Genomic DNA, 21,029 nt, shown 5'->3' with positions numbered 1-21,029 from the left:
GTATGTGTGCAACTGATTGCTCCTTCCTAAGTGGAGTACTTTGCATTTGTCTTTATTGAATTTCATCCTGTTTACTTCAGACCATTTCTCCAGTTTGTCCAGATCATTTTGAATCTTACTCCTATCCTCCAATGCACTTTATCAGTGAACTCTCTCTGCCATTATCTAAATCACGGATGAAAATATTGAACAGAATGGGACCCAGCCAGAACAAATCCCTGCAGACCAGTATACTCAACACCCGGTTGGATGGCCTGACAAAGGAGGGAAATGAGTGGGCTTCAGAGAACTATGGAGATTTCTAGCCAAGCAATCACATGTGCAGCTGCTTGAGCGGCACCAGTGAAAACAGCCTGCAGGCCAGGACACCCGAGTTAGCACACCCTACTGTTGTGATGGGATCTCTTAAATGAACACAAATGGCAGGACCACACAACTGCACGCCCTATCACAGAGAATGGTCAGGAGGCTTGGTTTGTTCTCTGATCCAGTTCTCACTGAAGTGAAGGGGAGTCTTTCCATTGACTTTAATGGGAGTTGGATCTGGCCCTTAAAAAGAGAATTAAAGGAATCCAGATCCTCTCAGTATCTAATATCCAGTTTGAAAATACTAAATTTGTTCTAGGTTTCATTTAAACTGCATCGGCTCAGTAGTTTAGCTGCTTTGCAGTACAGTTCAGCGATTGCTGGCTAAAACTCAATGGGAAACGTGTATATATATCCTTACTGGTTCTGACTGTTAATTTATGCCCGTTGAGCCTCTGACACTCAGTTATGATCTATCCCACATATGTGGGATCACATTTTCTGCAGGTGATGGGGGTTTCTATAATATCTGATGAACTGCAGCCAGCAGTTTGGTTCATTTTCACTACTACTTTGTGTGTACTTGAAAATAGGTCATTTTTCTCTTACAAGAATCGCAACAGGGGAACCCTCAGCAGTTCGACTGGAGAGAGAAAGATGCCGTTGTTAGTTTTCCTCTGCTTAAAATATTGTTGTAGCTGTAGTAAACCTGTTTTGATGCAAGTATTGGACTTGCTGGAAGAAAATTGTTCACAGGATTGGGAAATGCAAATAGATGAAGATGAGAATGACAGCATTTTTTTGACACTTGGCTCCAGATCAGGAGAAGTGGGAATTATTCAGAGCTTTTTGTTCTGTTGTTGGGACCGTAATTTGTTGCAGTTGTGTTGCTCTGCATGATCTTTTCAACAAATTGTGACACAGTCAGACTGGGCAGCTGCAAGAGAGTGGTCCTTGGGTTCCAGGAAGTGGGCGGGCACACTCCTCCTAAGGGGAGGAGCCACTGAACCCCCTCATAAATATGGGGAACAACAGAAGAAAAATGGACAGGTGTGAGGGTCAAAGGGTCAAAAGTAGGAAACATGAAGGAGACACTGAACAGAGAACCCTGGGCAGCGCCCACTGCTCCTCGCTGCAAGAGTGTGGTGGAAAACAAGTATGTTAGCCCTAAAATGATAAAGGTCCTTTTTCCTATAAGCTGAGAAGGGGAAATTAAGGACACCTCAGTCCAATTAAGGGCTGCCTGAAACCTTTAAAAGCCCCTTCTCTGGTTAGAGAGGTGGGGGAAAAGACAATAGAACAATGCCACCCCTGCAAGGGGATGGGGAAAGATATTATTTTTCTGTGTGTTTGTGAATTGGTTTCTTTTTGTTTGCTGGAGGAACCCTCCCTGGGCCTATCCGGAGGCCTACTTTGAAAGTAATAAGAGAATACAGAGAGGGAAGGCAAACACTGTCTATTGTGGGGCAGATTTAACTCAGGCCCTGATGCTGCCAGAGAGGGAAATGCAAAGTCTGGCAAGACAGAGTAGGTATCTTGCCAGAAAATATACATTTTCAAATGCTAACATACAGTCTGGCACTGTAGCAGGTATTGATCCTGATGGAAGGGTTAAGTGGTTTCTACTGACTCATGCAGGCTTTACTTCCCCTGGTTATAAGGGTGGTGAGAGTTTCTTTCTCTGCATGACAAAGAATCTTGGGTGTGGGTCGAGCACTTCTGAGGGAACAATCCTAAGAGTAAACAAGCCTGAGGAAGGGGTTAGAGTGGAACTTGGGGCTTGTCTACACTTAACAGCATTGCAGCAGAGCAACTGTAGCTCTCGTCTACACTAGAGACCAGTACCAATGCAGCTGTGCCTCTGTAAGATCTCTTGTATAGCTGCTCTGTGCCGATGGGAGAGAGTTCTGCCATTGATTTTAATTAATCCACCAGCGAACAGCAGTGGCTGTCAGCGGGAGAAGCTCTCCCACTGATATAGCGCTGAGTGCACCACCACTTATGCTGGCAAAATTTATGCCGCTCAGGGTGTGTTTTTTCACACCCCCAAGTGACATATGTTTTGCTGCCATAAATGATAGTGTAGACATGCCCTTAGTGAAGATGATGCCTATGCTGACAGGAAAGCTTCTCTCTTCAGCATAGCTATGCCACCTCCCTGAGAGGTAGTAGCTATATAGACAGGAGAAGCCTTCCCATCAAAAATAGTACAACGCTGACAGACCCCGGTCACCAGCAGGCGGGATTGAACTGGGGACCTTTGGAGCTTAGTGTATGAACCTCTACAGCATGAGATAAAAGCCAACTGGCTGTTAGCTAAGGCTGTAGAGCTAGGGTGACCAGATGTCCCGATTTTATAGGAGACAGTCCTGACATTTGGGGCTTTTTCTTATATAGGCTCCTATTACCCCCTCCAGCCTCTGTCCCAATTTTTCACACTTGCTATCTGGTCACCCTATGTAGAGCAGACTCATTAATTGCTCTCTTTAAGTGGTCTCAGTGCCAGTAGATGGGACAGAACACCACACAGGAGGTGTGTGGGTTACATACTTCCCCTAGCTGAGGAAGCACGTCCTGAGTTTCAGAGACTTCCCAGTTGAAATCCCAGATGAGCCCCCAATTGTAACGCTGACAGACCCTGGTCGTCGGCGGGCGGGATCGAACAGGCGAACTCTGGAGCTTAGTGTATGAGCCTCTCCCACGTGAGCTAAAAGCCAACTGGGTATTAGCTAAGGCTGTAGAGCAGACTCATTTTCTCTCTCTTTAAGTGGTCTCGGTACCACTGGATGGGACAGAACACCCCACCCAGAAGGTGTGTGGGTTACACTAGCACTGTCTAAAGCGGGGGTTAGGTCGGTATAAAGACATCACTCGGGGATGTAGATCGTCCACACCCTGGACCAACGTAGTTATATTGACATAAAGCCCTGATCTATAATACAGACTTATCATTTAAACGTCTCACTCTCTGGGTTGTTGAGAAGACAGTGAGTTTGGCCACTGAATGGTGGGTGAACTGTGTGTTTAGAGCAATTTGGGAACCATCTAGTAAAAATACTTAAAGGGATGCTCAATAAAATGATACTTGAAAAGAAAATTCCTTTCCCATGTTACTAGTTACACCTTGGATGATTACAATTTTAGCTATTTGTATTAATAGCCTAGTTTTGGCTTTGTCTCAACTTACACAACAAAACTGAAATGGTCAGTTTCACTTATCTCTGATCTCTAGTGTCACTGTCTTCCATAAACCAATATAATGGTGTAGTCCAGATCCTCAGCTGCTATAAATCAGCACGGCTTTGTTGAAATTAAAATTAAATTCAAATTAAAAGTGGCAATTCTTCAACAAAAAGACCTCACACAGATTCCAACAAGAAACTGCAGAACTGGAATTAATTTGCAAACGAGACACCATCAAATCAGGCCTGAATAAAGACTGGGAGAGGACGGGTCACTACAAAAAACTAATTTCCCCCTGCTGATACTCACACCTTTCTGTCAACTGTTTGAAATGGGCCATCTTGATTACATTGGCCTCATTAGCACTACAAAAGTGATTTTTCCTCCCTTGGTTCACCCCTTCTTGTCAACTGTTGAGAATAGCCCACTTCCACCTTAATTGAATTGGCTCATTAGCACTGACCCCCAACTTGGTAAGGCAACTCCCATCTTTTCATGTGCTGTGTATTTATACTTGTCTCTGTATTTTCCACTCCAGGCATCTGATGAAGTGGGTTTTAGCCCACGAAAGCTTATGCCCAAATAAATTTGTTACTCTCTAAGGTGCCACAAGGACTCCCCATTTTTTTATTGAAATTAAGTGAACTCAGCTGCCTTGAAGCAGCTGCAGATCAGGCCCATTCTGTTTAAATTTCTAACATGGAATTTTTTCATTGTAGTCAAAAGGTAAATCATACTAAAAGTTCTGTTTCAGAATTGACACACGACTTAGGGGATGGCACTGAAATACCTCCGGGATGGGCACCTTTTTTGAAATGTTATAAACCTTTCCTCCCATATTTACTTTTCAGTACTGCCACCTCCAAATGTTCAAAAATCATGAGATCAAAAAAAAAAATCCCTCAATTTTTAAGCCAAACGATACCTTTTGGGTTCATTTACTTTCTAGCTTTTGAGCCTTTATGGTGCACTCAGGTCACACTGTCAAGCTTTTCTCTGCCACAACCACGGCTAGAAACTTCCCCTTCTTTTAATGAAAGAAAAGTTTCTCATAATCACACAACTCCAGTAAAACATCAAATATCATGAGACTCTTGATAAAATTGTGAGTGTTAACAATACCATTTTTTACAAAATGAACTACTTGATGTATTTTAATTAGGCAACTTGAATAGAATAACATCCTATTTTTATGCTTTTATTAGAGTAAAAGTGGTGACAGACCTGCCTAGGTTTCTGGAAGACTTCATTGCTGATCAAATTTCAGGATCTTTATTTTGTTGTTTGTTTCATATAAACCTGCTGTTAGTGCTAAGTGTTAGGTGTTGTATGATTTAGTTTGGCTTAGTCACTGGTGTCTGGATGAAAATGGAGCAATTTTTGCTGGTTATAGCTTCTGTTCATCAGCTCTGCAAACTGCCTGATGAAAAATGATCTAATGATCTGAAAATAAATGCACCAGGAACTACAGTGATTCATTCTTCTTTTTGTCTCCCCATTACAAGTCTCACCTAATTAATCTCAATCAGTTTGCAATATCCATTTTCATTCCAATTAAAAAAAGCAAACACTTCAGATTAATAAAAATCCAGTAGCATGTGCACGCTACTGTATATGATTGTTGCCACTTAACACCTGTCAATTACTCTCATGCATGGCTATGAATTACAGAGGTCTGACTGAATAGAAATGTACTAGTTTTAGGGCTTGTCTCAGGGCCGGCTCCAGCATTTCTGCCGCCCCAAGCAAAAAAAAAAAAAAAAAAAAAAAAAAAGCAGCGATCGGCGGCAGTTCAGCGGCAGGTCCTTCGCTCCTAGAGGGAGTGAGGGACCTGCTGCCCCCGAATTGCCGCAAGTGCCGCCCCTCTCCCTTGGCCGCCTAAGCTGGTGCCTGGAGCTGGCCCTGGCTTGTCTACACTAAAACACTACAGAGGCACAGCTGTGCCTCTAACACTTCAGTGTAGACACTACCTAGCATTGTCTACATGGGGACTTAGGTCAGTTTAACTATGTTGCTCCGTGGTGTGGATTTTTCACCTCCATGATCAATGTAGTTAAACCAACCTAATTTTCTATTGTAGAGCAGGCCTTTATTTAAGGGAAAGGGAGTCCAAAGAGTTTAATCCCTCACTATTTTATTGTTTTTTTTATAATTTCCTTCAGTGTGTGGATGTATGGTAGTTATTACCGTAATGAAGGAAGTTACTTGTAATTCAGGTGGGTTTTGTGGACTGATACAATCTAATTCAACTTTATTTTGTAATTGTGTCCCAAAACCTTTACAGAGCTAAATACTAAATGAACAATGTGTTAAATCCTTGAAGTCAATAGAGAAACTCCTAATTATTTCTATGGGGCCTGGATCTCACCTAATATATTGGGTGTATATTTTAAATGATGTAAATGCAACAAAATGCTTTAATTTTCTTTTCATAAGAACTAGAAGCTCAGCCATATCACTCCGCATCCTCAGTTCTCTTCACTGGCTTACTTGCCAATTCAAAATTTCTCTGATTGTTGGTGGAACTCTCTCACTAGCTTGTTGCTCCATCTCCCTCGGACCGTATATCCAGCCACTCCGCTGACCATTCTCCAGTCTTGCACTCCTTTTTCATTCTTTCTGTGTGACTCTCCACACTTGGTGCTGGGTGTTGGGCTAAGGGGTGTCAAAGCTCTTTAGCATTATTTTCTGTATCTACCTTGAACTCCCTCACCTCGGATCTCACCTTAAATCCTTCCTCTTATTTAGATTATGGTTTGAGTCACTGCCACCCATACACACTTCCCCTCACTTAATTTGGTTATCTTCTCCTTCTCAATGCAATAGTTTACAAGGATAGTTGTTTGCATTATTGTTGCTTTCAGAATACAACTTTCTCCTTTGGTTTTGGTCCCTCTGTCCATACTTTTGCTGGGCCTTTCATACGGGAATCATTCTATCCAGACTTTTAAAGTAGTACTTCATTATTCCATCTCTAAGAAACTTTGTACTCTCTAATGGCACCCAGAGATGCCATTAAAAAAAATTAATACATCAATTCTGTCCATAACTGTGTAAATCAGGTGACTGTTTCCCAAAATGAATTACAGGGATATTATTTACACAATATATATGTGCCAAAAACAAAGATACCCAACCAACCAAATATGAACAAAAAATCCAACAAAAAAACATCCTGTAGTGTTTAGCAGAAAGCAGGGTTTTTTTGGGAAAGGCTTAATTGCATGAGCCCTCAACTCAAAGTGAGTCTACTCAGGTCCCTGGAAACCTCAAGTTCACACTCAACATGCCAAGAGCCTTAACACAAGTCTTAGAATAGTCAATCACATACTAGATTACATAATGGTATAAAAATAATTAGGCTATGTCTAGGTAAGTCGACCTATGCTACGCAACTCCAGCTACACGAATAACGTAGCTGGGGAGTCGACTTACCTGAGGTCAAGTTACTGTGGCATCTACACTGTGGGGGGTTGACGGGAGAAAATCTTCTTGTCGGGGGTAGAGTACAGGGATCAACTGGAGAGCGATCTGCAGTTGATTTGGTGGGTCTTTACTAAACCCACTAAATCGACCACCAGTGGATCGATCTCAGAGCATCAATCCCTGCCGTGGTGTAGATCTGCCCTTACTTTCACACTAGTAAAGTAATATTATACCTGGCATTACAGTCCCTTACAATAAAGCCAACTATTTTTGACGATTTTGATTTCTCCATTTATTGTTATTATATATATTATAATAATATCAGGGATTTTATGCAGGACTGACCTGTTAGCCAGCATAGAATTTTACTTGCTCTAGGCAGAACCTTAGTTTAATGACCTTCAGCTAGAATATTGCAAGGCATTTTTATCTACTCAGGCCTTTTCTAATGCAATGGGTTAAGTGGAGAGGATTCTTTGGGGGATGAAGAAAGATTTGTTTTAGTATTGCAGACATTTTTGTCAATGGAATTGATTTTTTTATGTGTTTTACAATTTTTCTGAGGGCACCAAGAGATATGACAGACATAATATAAATAAAAGATAATAAATATGCAATCCATAGCTATGGTACATAGTAACTGATGATCTCAGTGGATCCTAGGAGTACATCAATGGTACCTTGCAAATAAGCTGTTTTACTCAGCTCTGTTGGCGCCCAGAGATTTGGTTAAATAACTGTCAATTCATGAAATAACATAATTTAGGCAAAATACCTCTATCATGTAATCCTGACCCCTCCAGCAGCATAAAAATTATCCTTTAAATGGGATCAAAGAAAGACAGCGTTATATATTGTACTAAGGAAAGTACATTACTTCAATTACAGCTTGTTCCATCACAGGATGTTGAATGTTAGTCATTGGTATATGATATTTGCAAGGATTGCTTCAGAACTATTTTAAAATTATTGTAATATTTTTTCTTAGAGAACCTGTATGTTGCAACTTGCTTTTTCTACCTGCAGTATATTCTAAAAATAAAACATGAGCCATGTGCACTGTGTGTGTAATGATGCAAGTCAAGAAACGCTAATGTGGAATGCACTGGGTCAGAAATATGGAAATGATTGCTTTTTTTCCCCCTTAATTTTTTTTTTTCTGTTGGCATTTTTGAGAATATAGAAGCTACTTTCAGGGCGGGAAAGATGATCCAGCAGTAACAAAAATACAAATATTTAATAATAAACTAACACCCCTAATGCTTATTAGTCAGACAGCCTTTCCTCTCTATCGACACTATTAAATTCTTTACTCATGTATTAGTGATCTTTCATCATGATTATTGCAGACTTCTTTCTGGCCTTCCTATCTCTCACTATTTCCTGTTCTGACTTAACTAAAGTGCCACCTAAAAGTGCTGTTTATACCTACACAGTGTTCTCTTTGAATCCCTTCATTGCCTTCCTGTCTTTTGCTGCATTAATGTCAAGCTCTTTGTCCTCATGTCAAAATCCTACATAATATTGTCTTAGCCAATGTAACATCTCTGCAATTATCTCCTCTCCCTTCTGCTTCATATACTCCTCCCTCGCTGTGTTCCATGCCTTGTAATTATGCAGACACCTATCCTTGACTAGTCTCCAAATTTTTGTCCTCCAAATGCCCTTTGCTCTAAATCCTTTCTTAAAACCCACTTCTACAAGGAACCTTTACTCATACTTGTTTCCCGTGTTCTCTCACATGTGAACTATTGTCCTATGTCTTGTCTTCCTTAAAGCCCAAAGTGTCTACAATCTAAGGCCCTAATTCCAGAAAAAAAAAAAAATCAAGCAGAGTAACTTTGTGCATGGGGTAGTCCCATTGATATCAAAATTACACATGGGCTTAAGACTGAGAATCAAAGCCTAATATTGTAGTCCTGAAAACTGCATATTGCTTCAATAGGGCTACTCACAGTAGTGAATGCCATATCTAGTAGCAAGTGTTGGCATGATTGTTTAGATTATAAAATCAAGCCTCCCTTATCCAGAAAAGTTTACACAGTGATGCATTTGTTTATGCTGTTATATAACTGGTCATCTCAAACAACATCATTGGGTCAAACTTGCAATGTAAAATAGTATAGATACAGTAACAAAATATATTGTGTATTTTCAGAGCTTAATGATTTATCATATATGAAGACCGAAGAGAAATAAAAACTATACTGAGAGTTCCTCACAATTATTAAAGTTAGCACAGTTGTGGTGTCAGAGGGTCCTTGAGCCATATAGGTGTAAATTTGCATATCAAAACAATTTGATTTCTAACAATAATCCCAGGAACAGAAAGTTTTCTAGTAAGAAACTGCAGAGGCGTCCAATTGCCTTTGAAACGGTCCTCTGTTTGTACATTTTGTGGTGTTGGAGATTTATGAAAAGAAACGAAATGTATATTTAAATTCCTTCAAGGACCTTTCTGCTAATTTAATATTTAATTAATGGATTGATTGACAAGCTGCAAACACATACAGGAAACAGCAGAGGGCTATAACCTTCTCTCATAAAATCTAGGAAACGTAATATAAAATATTACATCAGCTACTGGCATTTGTAATTTTGCCGGCCAGTTAATTTACGATTGCCAGAGTTCCAGAATCTTTTGTAATCCAGACATTGTTTATTTTCATAGTGAGCCATTAAAGGACTATGCGCTTTTCAAAAAAAGAAAAAGTAACAAAAGCAAAATGAAGCTTATAGGTCAAAAGCACTTAAAGTTAAACAAAGCAACAGAGGCAAGAAAAAAAAACGTATCTAGACGATAAGAAATTCTACCTTTTTTTCTTCATCTCATAATATGGGATGATGCACTCTTGGGTTGGGCACGAGTTGGTTTATAGTAAAAACTGTAAACAGCAGGGGAAAGTATTTAGTGGTCAAAGCAGGAAACCAAAAGTCACAATGCCTGGATTCTGATCCCAGATCTGTCACTGACTTGCTTTGTGACCTTGAGTAAAAACTATTAACCTTCTGGTGCCTCGGTTTCCCCTTCGGGCTATAATAATAGCCAACTTTAAGTTGTTGTGAGGTTCAATTATAAATAAGGTGTTTTGAGAGCCTCTGATATAGGGGACTATAAAAGTGAAAGACATTATTATTATGTTCTCTAGAAATGATGTAGTCAAGAGGAAACTGTCACGCATTGTGTAGTGGAGAGCACCAGTTTCTTGTGTTAATCTGTAGGTCAGTGGTTCTCAACCAGATGTCTGGATCCCACTGGGGGGCTGCGAGCAGGTTTCAGGGGGCCACCAAAATAAACCAGAGGGTAGGACAAGTGTTAGCCTCGCTGAAGCCTGCGCCCCACTGCCCTGGGCTGAAACCGAAGCTCAAATAACTTAGCTTTGTGGGCCCTGTGGCATAGGGCCCCAGGCAATTTCTCTGCTTGCTACCCCCTAATGCCAGCCCTGGCTTTTAATCTACTGGCTATGCAGAGAAAGAGTTATTGGGGCACACATGGGCCCTGGAGTTTTTATAGCATGCTGGGAGGGCAGGGGGTGTCTCAGAAAGGAAAGGTTGAGAGACCGTGCTCTGGGTCATTCAGAAACGATCAAGGATTTAGCTGCATCTCCTGGGATTTGATGTTATACATGTTGAAATGATCTATCAAGGAAAAAAAAATATGGAATGCTTCTCTCATATAGATATTTAACTATTTCACTGTGAAATGAAACTACTAACTGCCTTCTCAACAATCGAGACCTGCATTAATGAGGTGACCTGATCAGAAGCTCCCTCAAATAAATAAATAAATAAATAAATAGATGGCGTGGCATTGGTCTGAGGAGAAATACTATTGGTAATCTTCATGGAGACTTGGATCCCAGAGTGCAAAGGAGTTTATACATAAATTAAATTGTGTATAAACCACAACAGGTCAGCAGTTCAGCATAATTTCATTGGCTGACCAGTAGCGTCACTGCTGTCATTGCTGCTGTTTGCTTTGCTTGGTTCTCTCTTGTTCCTTATCAGTTCTTCTAACAATGATAGTTCAGATTAATGCGAACAATATTTTATTGTATAACCATTTTACTCTTGATTGATCTTATTTATCTTATTTACCAGCACTCTGGCCCAGATCCTCAGCCATGGCTGAGGAGGAACTGACAGCTCAGAAAAATGGGATGTGGTCTGTCTGTTCGTGCAACCATAAACTGCCTATCTGATGGGCTACTCTTCAGTTGTAGATTAGAGCAGTCTGAAGGCTGCTGTTTATTCTGGCTAGCAATAGAGCCAAACGACGGATATGAAAGCCTTTGATCAGCAGGTGTAGGACTCAGCTACCCTCTGACAACAGCAGGGAAGTCCGTAGTTAGCCACTACATGAGCTTCATGCCACCAGATTACTGCCCTTTCACTTCATTAATCTTCCCAGGGCCAGATACGTTGGCTTTATGCCCAGATTCCACCGGCTTTATGCCCAGATTCCACCGGCAGTCTAGTGTGGTCTGGAGTGGCACAACACACCACATCACACCCCAAAACAGGGCCGGCTCCAAGCACCAGCCCACCAAGCATGTGCTTGGGACAGCACCTGGAGGGGTGCGGTGCGGCGCTCCGGCCCAAGAGCAGGGTCGCCACCGGGCTCGTCGCCCTCACCCCAGCCGGTCCGGGAGAGCAGGGCTGCGGCCGGGCTCGCCGCCCTCCCCCCGGCGCTCCAGCCAGTCGGGGAGAGTGGGACCGCGGCTGGGCTTGCCGCCCTCCCCTGCCGCGCTCCCCGCCGGGGGCGGGGGGAGGCTTTTTTGCCTGGGGCAGCAAAAAAGCCAGAGCCGGCCCTGCCCCAAAAGCAGAGCCTTGTGACCTTCTCTTTATAAAGTGCTAAGGTTTTATTCTGTGCCATTATTTAGTAAAGTGAACACATAGTCCTGACAGAACCGCACTAATAACTAGAGCTCGTCAATTATTTTCCCCCACAAAACATTTTTTTGACTATTTCTTTCCCCATTTTTACAGGAAACTTCAAAACAAAACAATCCTACTAGAAATTATCATTTATTTTGGTTTTCAGGTTTTAGATTTTTGAATCTCTTCCCTTCACCTCCTCCTTCTCTGCTGACTCTCTGCCCCACTGGAAGAAGTTGGGGGAAATGTTTTTTTTTTTTTTTTTTAAAAAATACTTTTCCGTCTGGGAAAAGTTGTAGAAAAAAGTTTGAGAAAGTAGATTAAAAACACTTCTACTTTTTTCAACTGGAAATGTGTAGAAAGTTTTTGAGAAGAGAGAGAAGTAACTTTCTCCCACCCCCACATGTTTCCAGGTGAAAAAGGTAAAAAATGTGGGAAGGTTCTTTTACTCTTTTTCAGACTTTTTTCCAGTATAGGATGAAGTAAAAAATGAGAATGTGGTGCTGGTGGGGAAAATTGAAACTCAAAAATAAAACAAAGAACAAACCAAAATATGTGATTTGAAACCAACAACAATTTTAATTTTGTTTCAAATTAAAATTGACAGTGAAAATGACTGGTTCAAAATATTGTGTCGAAGTTCAGTCAAACAACATTTCACACACACACACAAATGACAAGCTCACTTTTTGGGAGTGTGGCGGGCCTGGTACCGCAGCACCCTTTTGTGGCAGGGGTGGGATGTGGTGTCAGTACCTCGCCACTCAAGTTCCCACACCAGTCTCTCTGTGGACAGCCAGTCACGGCCTAACAGCGAGGTAGTGCAGCCTATTGGCTGGAGTCCATGTACCTTGCCCCAAGTACCCAGGGGTGTGGCCCAATAGCCAGAATCCACATAAATCACTCCCTGCATGGGAGCAGTGCAGCCTAATGGCTAGAGTCCATGCAATCCCCCTCGCCAGCAGAGTAGTGTGGCCTACCAGCCAGAGTCCTTACAATCCCTTCACAGTTCAGGGGTGAGGTGGTAGGGGGACCCGGGCCCACCCTCTCCACCAGGCCCTGACCCAGGGCCCTGGTAGTGGTAAGCTTCCCTTACCACCCACTCAGCAGGGATCCACCCACAACACACCAAGCACTTATGCAGCTCTAACACCATTTGCCTCCGAAGTTCTCCTGGGTCACTTCCTACCATAAATGCCAGGTTCTCTGCTGCAGGAGGAGGTCCTCCAGTCTATCCTCCTACTGTGACATCCTCCATCAGGGAGAGTCCTGGCTTAGCTGGCTTCCACATCCTGGCACATAGACTCTCCTTCCTCAGGAGCTAGTAGCATGCCTCTTTCCCCTCCAGCAGTCAGCCCAGACTGAGCTGTTCTGCAAGCTTTTATACCTGTTCTCCAGTTGACGCATACCCAGCAGAGCTTCCACGGTGTGGCTTCCTCTGCTAAGAAAGAAGGGTTAACCCCGGTGGTACCAGTGCGGGGCCACTCTGCCCATTACAGGGAGGATAATTTTTGTTGGTCAAATGTCCACCAGCTCTACTAATGCTGGATGAATGATCCAAAGCTCTTCCACAGAGGTCATCAGAAGGATTAAAACAAAAACAGAAAACCAAACCCACACACTCAAATGTCAAAATCTGAGAGGGGCAGAGAATGCAGTTTGGGGGGCTAATTTCTGCTTTAAATATTTTTTAAATGCCACAATCATATGCCCACTACAACTACACAGCTGAAAGAGAACAATTGCTTGTGAGATCTGGACACTCAGATCTGTCCCATTCAGAAAATTGAAATTCTGCTGCTCTTTCAGTCCAAAAGGAATATTAATTGTTTTCTTTCTGATTGTATAGTTTAGTAGACTGTTGAATTATTGACCATTTATAATGTTGGCACTTTCCAGATTGTCAGACAAATGCCTTCTAGGGATGTCTGTGTGTGTATTTATATATCATCCAAAAGGTTAAACTATGGAACTTTTTTTTATTGCCTAGAGATAATTTGGCATAATAAATCACTAGGGCCAAAATCTTCAAATCTGGATGCTAAAGAAAAGGTCTGATGTTTCAAAAATGCTGATTATGCGGGATTTTCCATTGAAGTCACTGGAAACTCAGCATTTCAGAAAAGTCAGGCCACTAATGGATACAAAGTGAACTTGCACTACACTGATGAGTACCCTTCTATAAATAAATACATTTCTTCCTATAAATATAAAAAATAAATCATAGAATTGTGCTGAGTTCACTAGGGTCAGTATATGTGCAGTCAGTGAAATATTAGAAATATGTATCCCAAATGTATTTCAACCTAGGGTGACCAGACAGCAAGTGTGAAAAATCTGGACAGGAGGTGGGAGGTAATAGGCACCTATATAAGACAAAGCCCCAAATATCGGGACTGTCCCTATAAAATCAGGACATCTGGTCACCCTATTTCAACCACATTACAGGAATTTTAAGGCAGAGGAAATTCACACAATATTTTCTAGTTCTTAGGTCTGGTTGACACACATCTTTTGTACTAATTTACCTATTTGGGTTAGAAGTGTGGTTTTATTTTGTTTTAGTCTTTAACCAAAATAATTAGACAGGTGCAACCCCTATCATGGAGGCAGGCATTCCATTAGAAAGGTGCCATATGGGAATAAGAAGAACAGGAGTACTTGTGGCACCTTAGAGACTAACAAATTTATTAGAGCATAAGCTTTCGTGGACTACAGCCCACTTCTTCGGATGCATATAGAATGGAACATATATTGAGGAGATATATATACACACATACAGAGAGCATAAACAGGTGGGAGTTGTCTTACCAACTCTGAGAGGCCAATTAATTAAGAGAAAAAAAACTTTTGAAGTGATAATCAAGCTAGCCGAGTACAGACAGTTTGATAATAAGTGTGAGAGTACTTTCAAGGGGAGAATGGGAATAAGGTATACTGGTATAAACACCTTTATACTGGCATAACTACCGCCACATTTGAGGGGGTTGTACCACTTTAAATATACTTGTATAGTTAATATCTTTTGTGTGTAAACAAGCCTTTATTCCTTTCTACCTTAAGTCCTCTTCAAACTTGCACAAATATGTAAGAAGTATTGTATATCATACTCTACAAGTAAGAGAACGATAAGAATGTCCATTCAGAACATATTTGACAGAGAAAACATGAACTCTGAAGTGTTTCAACCGCATTTGAGATGGAATCAATGGATTTGTGTAGGATTCATATTTCTCACTTCTCCTTTTAGCCTTCTCTATCTTTAGCATTACCTTTGTCAGAGACCAATAAAGGGGCAGCCGTGGTGTAATAGATTGAAGCGTGAGATTTGGAGAGACCTGGGTTCCTTTCCTCATTGTACAACTTACTGCTCTTTGTCCTTGGGCAATTCACTTAACCTCTGTCTGACTCTATTTCATCATGTGTAAAGTTAAGCTGAGAATGTTTACCCCACTTTGAGATCTACTGATAAAAATGCTATATGGGCCTGATCAAAAGCCTTTCAAGTCTGCAGGACTGATTTCAGTGGGATTTGGATCAGGCCTTAAAAGAGCAAGATATTAATATTTTAAGTGGTTTACTAACATATTGTTATCCAGACAATTTCTTTTGGTGGTCTGCGTGAAAAGCATTTGTGGAATTAGTCCAGTCCCTTTTGTAGACCCGGCCATAGTATAATTGAAACACACCTCACTGGTAGTTATTGGCACCCTTGTCTGTAGTGACATTACACAGGTCAGGGACTGAATTGTTCATTGGACTGAACTAAGATTTCACCTGTAGATGTGGTTCCTGCAGATCAGGGATAAGACAGGTCGATGGTGACAGTGCAGGGAACTATACACTTCCTACTGTGGTCAATGGGTAGGGCTCTACCAATTTCACGGCTGTGAAAAATGCACCAGGCACTATGAAATAAGCCCTTCAACGTCAAATCCTGAAATCCCATGTCCCCTTGTTCCTAGTAGTGCCCCAGCAAAAGGGGGTCCGTAGCTCCGGCTGGGCTCCAGAAGGACAGGAATTGTTCATCTCCTGCACAACTGCTTTGGGTGGGGGATGGGGGAACCAGACCCACCCCTGGGTGCCTCCCCCTGCTGCAGGATTCTCTGTGACTGCGCAGCTGGAAGAGGCTTGTGGAGTTGGATCCAATCTTCCCTGTTCTTCTGGGAGCGCCTCAGCAAAGGGGGTTCCTAGCTGCTAGGATGGGCAGGGCTGGGGCAGGACAGGACTTGCTCTTTCCCTGCAGGGCTGCTTTTGGGTATCTCTTCTGCTGCAGATAGCTCCGCAACCCCTCCTTCCCACTGTCCAGCTCTGAAGGCAGCGCAGGAGTGAGGGTGGGAATACCATGACCACCCGTCAACAGGTTTGTGACCCGCCCCAAGCCCCTTTTGGGTCGGGATCCCCACAGTTACAACACTGTGAAATTTCAGGTTTAAACATCTGAAAACGAGAAATTGACCAATTTTCAAATCCTCTGGCCGTGAAATTGCCCATAATGGACCGTGGATTTGGAAGGGCCCTATCTATGGGTAAAAGGTATGCCAATCCACACCTTTCATGAATGAAAATTTCACTTAAAACATAACATTTACAAACCTTATTAGCTCATCTTCTAAGCAGCTAGCTATTATAAGCGAAGTCCTGCAGAACTCCCATAGTACTCTGCTTCTGTTCCTCAAGCAAAACTCCAAATAGATACAAGTAAGTGAACAAAAGTATTCAAAATAGTTCTATATAAAACAAAGTATCCTATCCTGTAGTGTTTGCATAATACATGTTTGCACTCCTTAAATACCGTCACGCCCACCAGTTGTAACATCTTCCTTTATTTAATGGGCACAATCTCACATCATCTCACCCATTCCTCTAGATTATTACCAGCCATCTACATCTTAAATGTATAATGAGGAAATTTAGAAAATGTAGGTGATCAGTAAGATATCTATATATCAGACCATTTTAAGGATTATGCAAATCTTTACAGCTCAGGAGGAATCAACCTGTAAACCTAGATTGAATGTAAGTCCTGGATACAACTTCTGCTTACACTTTTAGCAGTTGTGGAAAGACTGGTTCTACAGTATTTTCTGTCCTCAAAATAATGACAAAAGTTATGATGAATTTAACAATCTCAGTAGCTTGCAGTGCACCTGACAGTCCCTTATTTTCACGGACACCATTTTTCCATCGGACTGGAGTATGTCGTAGCTGCCCACCATGTATGTTCAAAAATATTTGATTGCTGGGTTTTTGCATACAAATTTTATAAAGGAATAGTTATACAAGTATATGAGTACGGACATCAAATTTGATTATATGCAGAACCTAATCTCAATATCACATCATCCCCCCTGAAAAGAGTATTGAAAGAATATTCCAATTCATATTCTGAATGGTATGTTTCTATGCAATCATCTTGGAGAATACTTATTCCAACCAAGAGCTCAGAATATTGAACTGAATAAAAATGTGTACATTAAGTTGCTTATTTAAATGTCCAGCTTTGATGTTTGCAGAAAAATTTAAGCAGCAGGCAATGTAACCTGAGCTTTGTTTTATGGAGAAGAGAAGCTAATGTAAGTTACAAACAGTAAAGATTACAAATGTGTATAATATGCTGCAAATGTGAAAAAAATGCAGATTTCAGATATTAGTTTGCACAGCTGTATTTGCATAAAAATATACTAAACTCTCTCTGACATTCCATGCGTGAACCAGATAAAGCATCATTAACCAGATTAATGTTAAAAAAGTACTTAAAGGAAATCTCAAACTGAAAATTTTGCCTTTGTAAAGAAAAAAAAAAATCCTACACTTCCTCAAAGGTGTTTTTAGTTTATCTGTTTCTTAAAAGTAAAAATAAAAACAGGACTTTTTATTATGGAGAAATACATGGGGGCCTATAAAGGGCCCAGTGGTAGAAGTCCAACTCTTGTCAGTGACTATTACTCTTGCAGGTAGTCCTATTGACTTTACCAGCATGACAGTTTTGCACAACTCTAGCACTTTTAGTTATGAAATGCGGAGCATTTTGTTTTACATAAATATGCCCTTAAATATATTGATGACATGGCAGGACTGGGTCCATTTGAGCTGGCAATCTTCCAGATACAACAATCCCCATGGGATGTTAACAGTCTTGAACATGAGGAAGATGCTCCATACTTTGTGAACTATTTTGACATGAGGAGCTTCTCCAGATGATTCCTCTTTACCCCAAAATTATTCACAGTCTCCTCAGAATGTTAAATGCCACAGTAGAGATTGTTTGGGCTTTTATTTGAAGGTGTGATAAAGTGTCACTCACCTTTGGCCCTCAGAATCCTTTTGGGCTGGTAGCACCAAATCCCAGTTTCTCTGCTGGGAGAAACCCCCTGCTCTATAAATGGAGCAGGGATAGTTGAGGCCTTCCTTTATCATTTAGAAAGCCACCTGCTGCTCCCCAAAGGCCTCCTAGGGATTGTTTTAAAATTTCAATTTGGATCCTACTGTAGACAAATCTTAGGGGTTCTGTGACAGGGTGCTGGGCAAAGGGTTGTTGATTAATCTTTTGTCATGCCAGCTCCCATTTAGGGGAATAAATTAGAGCTGGCTGGAGATAACCTGGCTCTAATTGGGGAAGCAGAGACAGCTGTCGCCTAATTAGCCTGGGGCTGTATAAAAGCCTCAGGGGAGCGTAGTGAAGGGGGAGTAGAAAGAGAGGCAGTGAGTAGAAGCAGTTCCTTGCCCAGCCCTGTCTGCAGATGGTGAAGGGCCAACTGTACATGGTGAAAGGGTGGTGGGACCAAGCCTGTAAATAAACTGCATCTGTGGTTACTAATCCCAGGGTCTCAGAGTGACTTTGTGGACCTCACAGAGGCAGGAGCTAAGGGGGCCCTGTTGTGCACTGCTACAGGTTCCATGGCAGTGATGGGTGAGAGTTACTCTTTCCAGTTTGTCTGGCCTGAGAGAAAGGAGCTGTGCTTTTGAATCACCTACCTAGTCAAGTCAGGCAGAAGCCTGTGAAGGAGGAGGTCATGTGGTTAAGCTACAGAGTGGGAGGCATAGTGTAATAAGGTGGCTTGCCCCCTGAGTGTGGGAGCCTGGGGCTAAGCCAACCTGGTTACAAAATGAGCCCTACCTACAGGGAATCAGGCAATTCCCCATAAAGAGCAGAAGGTGGTAGCAATAATGGGAACAAGAGCTAGGCTTAAGGGGTGATAAAGCCCAGCTGGGGAAAGGTTTGGAAAGATGGCTGATAGAAAGCTCAGAGTGTAAGGAAAGAGAGGAAGAGGATAACTTAAAAGGCAGGGTAGGAAGTGGTCCAGGCTAAACTGTTGTGTATGTAATGGAGACCTAGCTGTTCAGTACGTGGCCCTGCAGTAGAGGATGGGATTGGGTTCTCCTATTGGCCCCAATGAAGGGGCATAGAAGCCCACCACAAGTTTTACAGTATTTAGCAAGGGGACTACAGGCTGAGGCAAAGACAGTTTGGGGAAGAGCCCCAGAGAGGAAGAAGGATTTTTGAAGACATTTTGCGGACTTTCAGTTTGAACAGAAGGGGTGGACTCAAGATGGTGTCCAGCCAGAGGGCCAAGTCACTGAAAGAGGAACAGTTGGAGCAGAGTGACCAGCTGCTATGTCACACCTGGCCATGAGGGGGTGCCTAGGGGTGAGTGAACTTGTGAACTATTTATGGTGCCTTCCTAATGTATGTGACATTGACATTTAATAGCTTCATGTTGCAGTTTCCCAAATCTGTAAGGAATTGCCTCACAAGGTTGTTGAAACTAAATTCATTTAATGTTTGTAAAGTGCATTCAGATATTCAAAAGCTAGGATGGATGGTGTTAGGAGTGTAAAGACATTTTTATGATTAAATTCTATTAAGTAATACAGACTACAGGAAAATGCATTTTCCTAAAATATTCCAGAGACTTATCCCTATTTCATGTTAACTCCCTCAGGCCTTCCAAAGAAATGTAGCACACACACATCTTTATATATTAAAGACCCTGCAAAGATATCATTAGGCCTATTGTGATAATGATCCTTATGCCAGGTAGAAAACAGTGGATTCTTTAACTGTAAAGATGCTGATACTAGTTGTTGTTAATGAAATATTTAGTAGGAACTGGCTTATTTTGAAATACAGCCAGTTCTAAACCCGTTATAGTATTGAGATATGAGAAGAGTTTTGAGTTTGTCTCTATTCACATTTGACAAATACTCTCCCTGATATTGTTGAGCTTCAAGAATCTTATAGAAAAGTAGTGCTTAATGGAACTGTATGAGCACTGCTTTGCAGCACTGGCTGTTCAGAGCTGGGACCGGAGCATGGGGCCCATCTAAACCCAAGAGTCCTATGACTGAGATCAGAACTCCAAGAAGACTGAAAGGCAGACAGGTAATGTGACTATTCAGAGGTATCGTGCTGGAAGAATTGCAGATAGTTCATAACCTCTCTTTCATCTATGGTATTCCCACTTGTGTGAATCCAGCAAGTAATGCAACCCTCAAGAGGGTGGGTTAAGGTTTCTGTGGTAAAAAAAAAAAAAAGGATTGCAGAATGGAAATTGTCAAATCAGATTTAGATACCAAGTCAAGAGAAAACAGAGCTGTGTTGATGTGTGAGGAGAACTCCAAGTAGCAGCGATCCAGATATCTAAAATGGAAACACTATGAAGATAGGCTATTAGTACTGCCTTAGCCCTAAAGCCCTCAGGTATTGTCACCCTAGCTAAAGCAGAGCAGGACTCAGTGCATAATCACAGGCATTGAGTGGAAATGACATTCCCTTTACACTAATGCCCAAAGACTATAAAAGACCTTAGTTCTAGCCAAATAAAAACTAAAAAGACCTCTTGATATTGAAGGTCTGGAGGAATCTAGTTTCTGCAATGATGAAAAGTCTAAGTGCTTAAAATTCCTTAAAACTATCTAAGTACTAGTAAAATTAACACAGGGAAGTCTGGTTTAGAAAAAACAAATCAATGCATTGCTTTCAAGAAGGTTCCTTAAGCTCTGTGGTACCAGAGAGAGAGATCCTGCAAGTGGGAGACTATGCACAGGGCACCTTGAAAAACAAGTTCTTCTTGCCTGTTGGTTACTACACCATTAGTTGCTAGGATGTTTGTAGCATGGAAAGGCCTTTGGGATCACCTAGATCATCTCCTACTCTGTGAAGGATTGAAAAATTAGGAGTTCAACTATGTTGCCATGGATATTGCTCTCTCTGTAAGAGACTTAATTTTCCA

At 41.6% G+C, this 21,029-nt stretch overlaps 2 protein-coding genes across 3 annotated transcripts in view; both read left to right on the top strand.

Moving 5' to 3' along the window:
• The window catches only part of AGBL4 (AGBL carboxypeptidase 4), a 1,392,624-nt gene that overhangs the window by 828,159 nt on the left and 543,436 nt on the right, over positions 1 to 21,029 (top strand). The window lies entirely within an intron of this gene.
• BEND5 (BEN domain containing 5) overlaps positions 19,285 to 21,029 on the top strand; it is a 51,868-nt gene continuing 50,123 nt past the window's right edge. The window contains exon 1 of one of the 2 annotated variants that reach the window (XM_065553811.1): positions 19,285 to 19,444. In XM_065553811.1, the coding sequence (XP_065409883.1) occupies positions 19,412 to 19,444 (33 nt within the window). In that variant the 5' untranslated portion in view covers positions 19,285 to 19,411. The remainder of the gene's footprint in view (positions 19,445 to 21,029) is intronic. The other variant, XM_065553810.1, reaches the window with a different exon arrangement.

The sequence above is a fragment of the Chrysemys picta genome, chromosome 8 (assembly GCF_011386835.1).
Source record: "Chrysemys picta bellii isolate R12L10 chromosome 8, ASM1138683v2, whole genome shotgun sequence".
In the NCBI taxonomy this organism is placed as follows: Eukaryota; Metazoa; Chordata; order Testudines; family Emydidae; genus Chrysemys; species Chrysemys picta.
The sequence above is the reverse complement of the archived record's forward strand: the minus strand, read 5'-3'. Positions and strand labels throughout refer to the sequence as shown.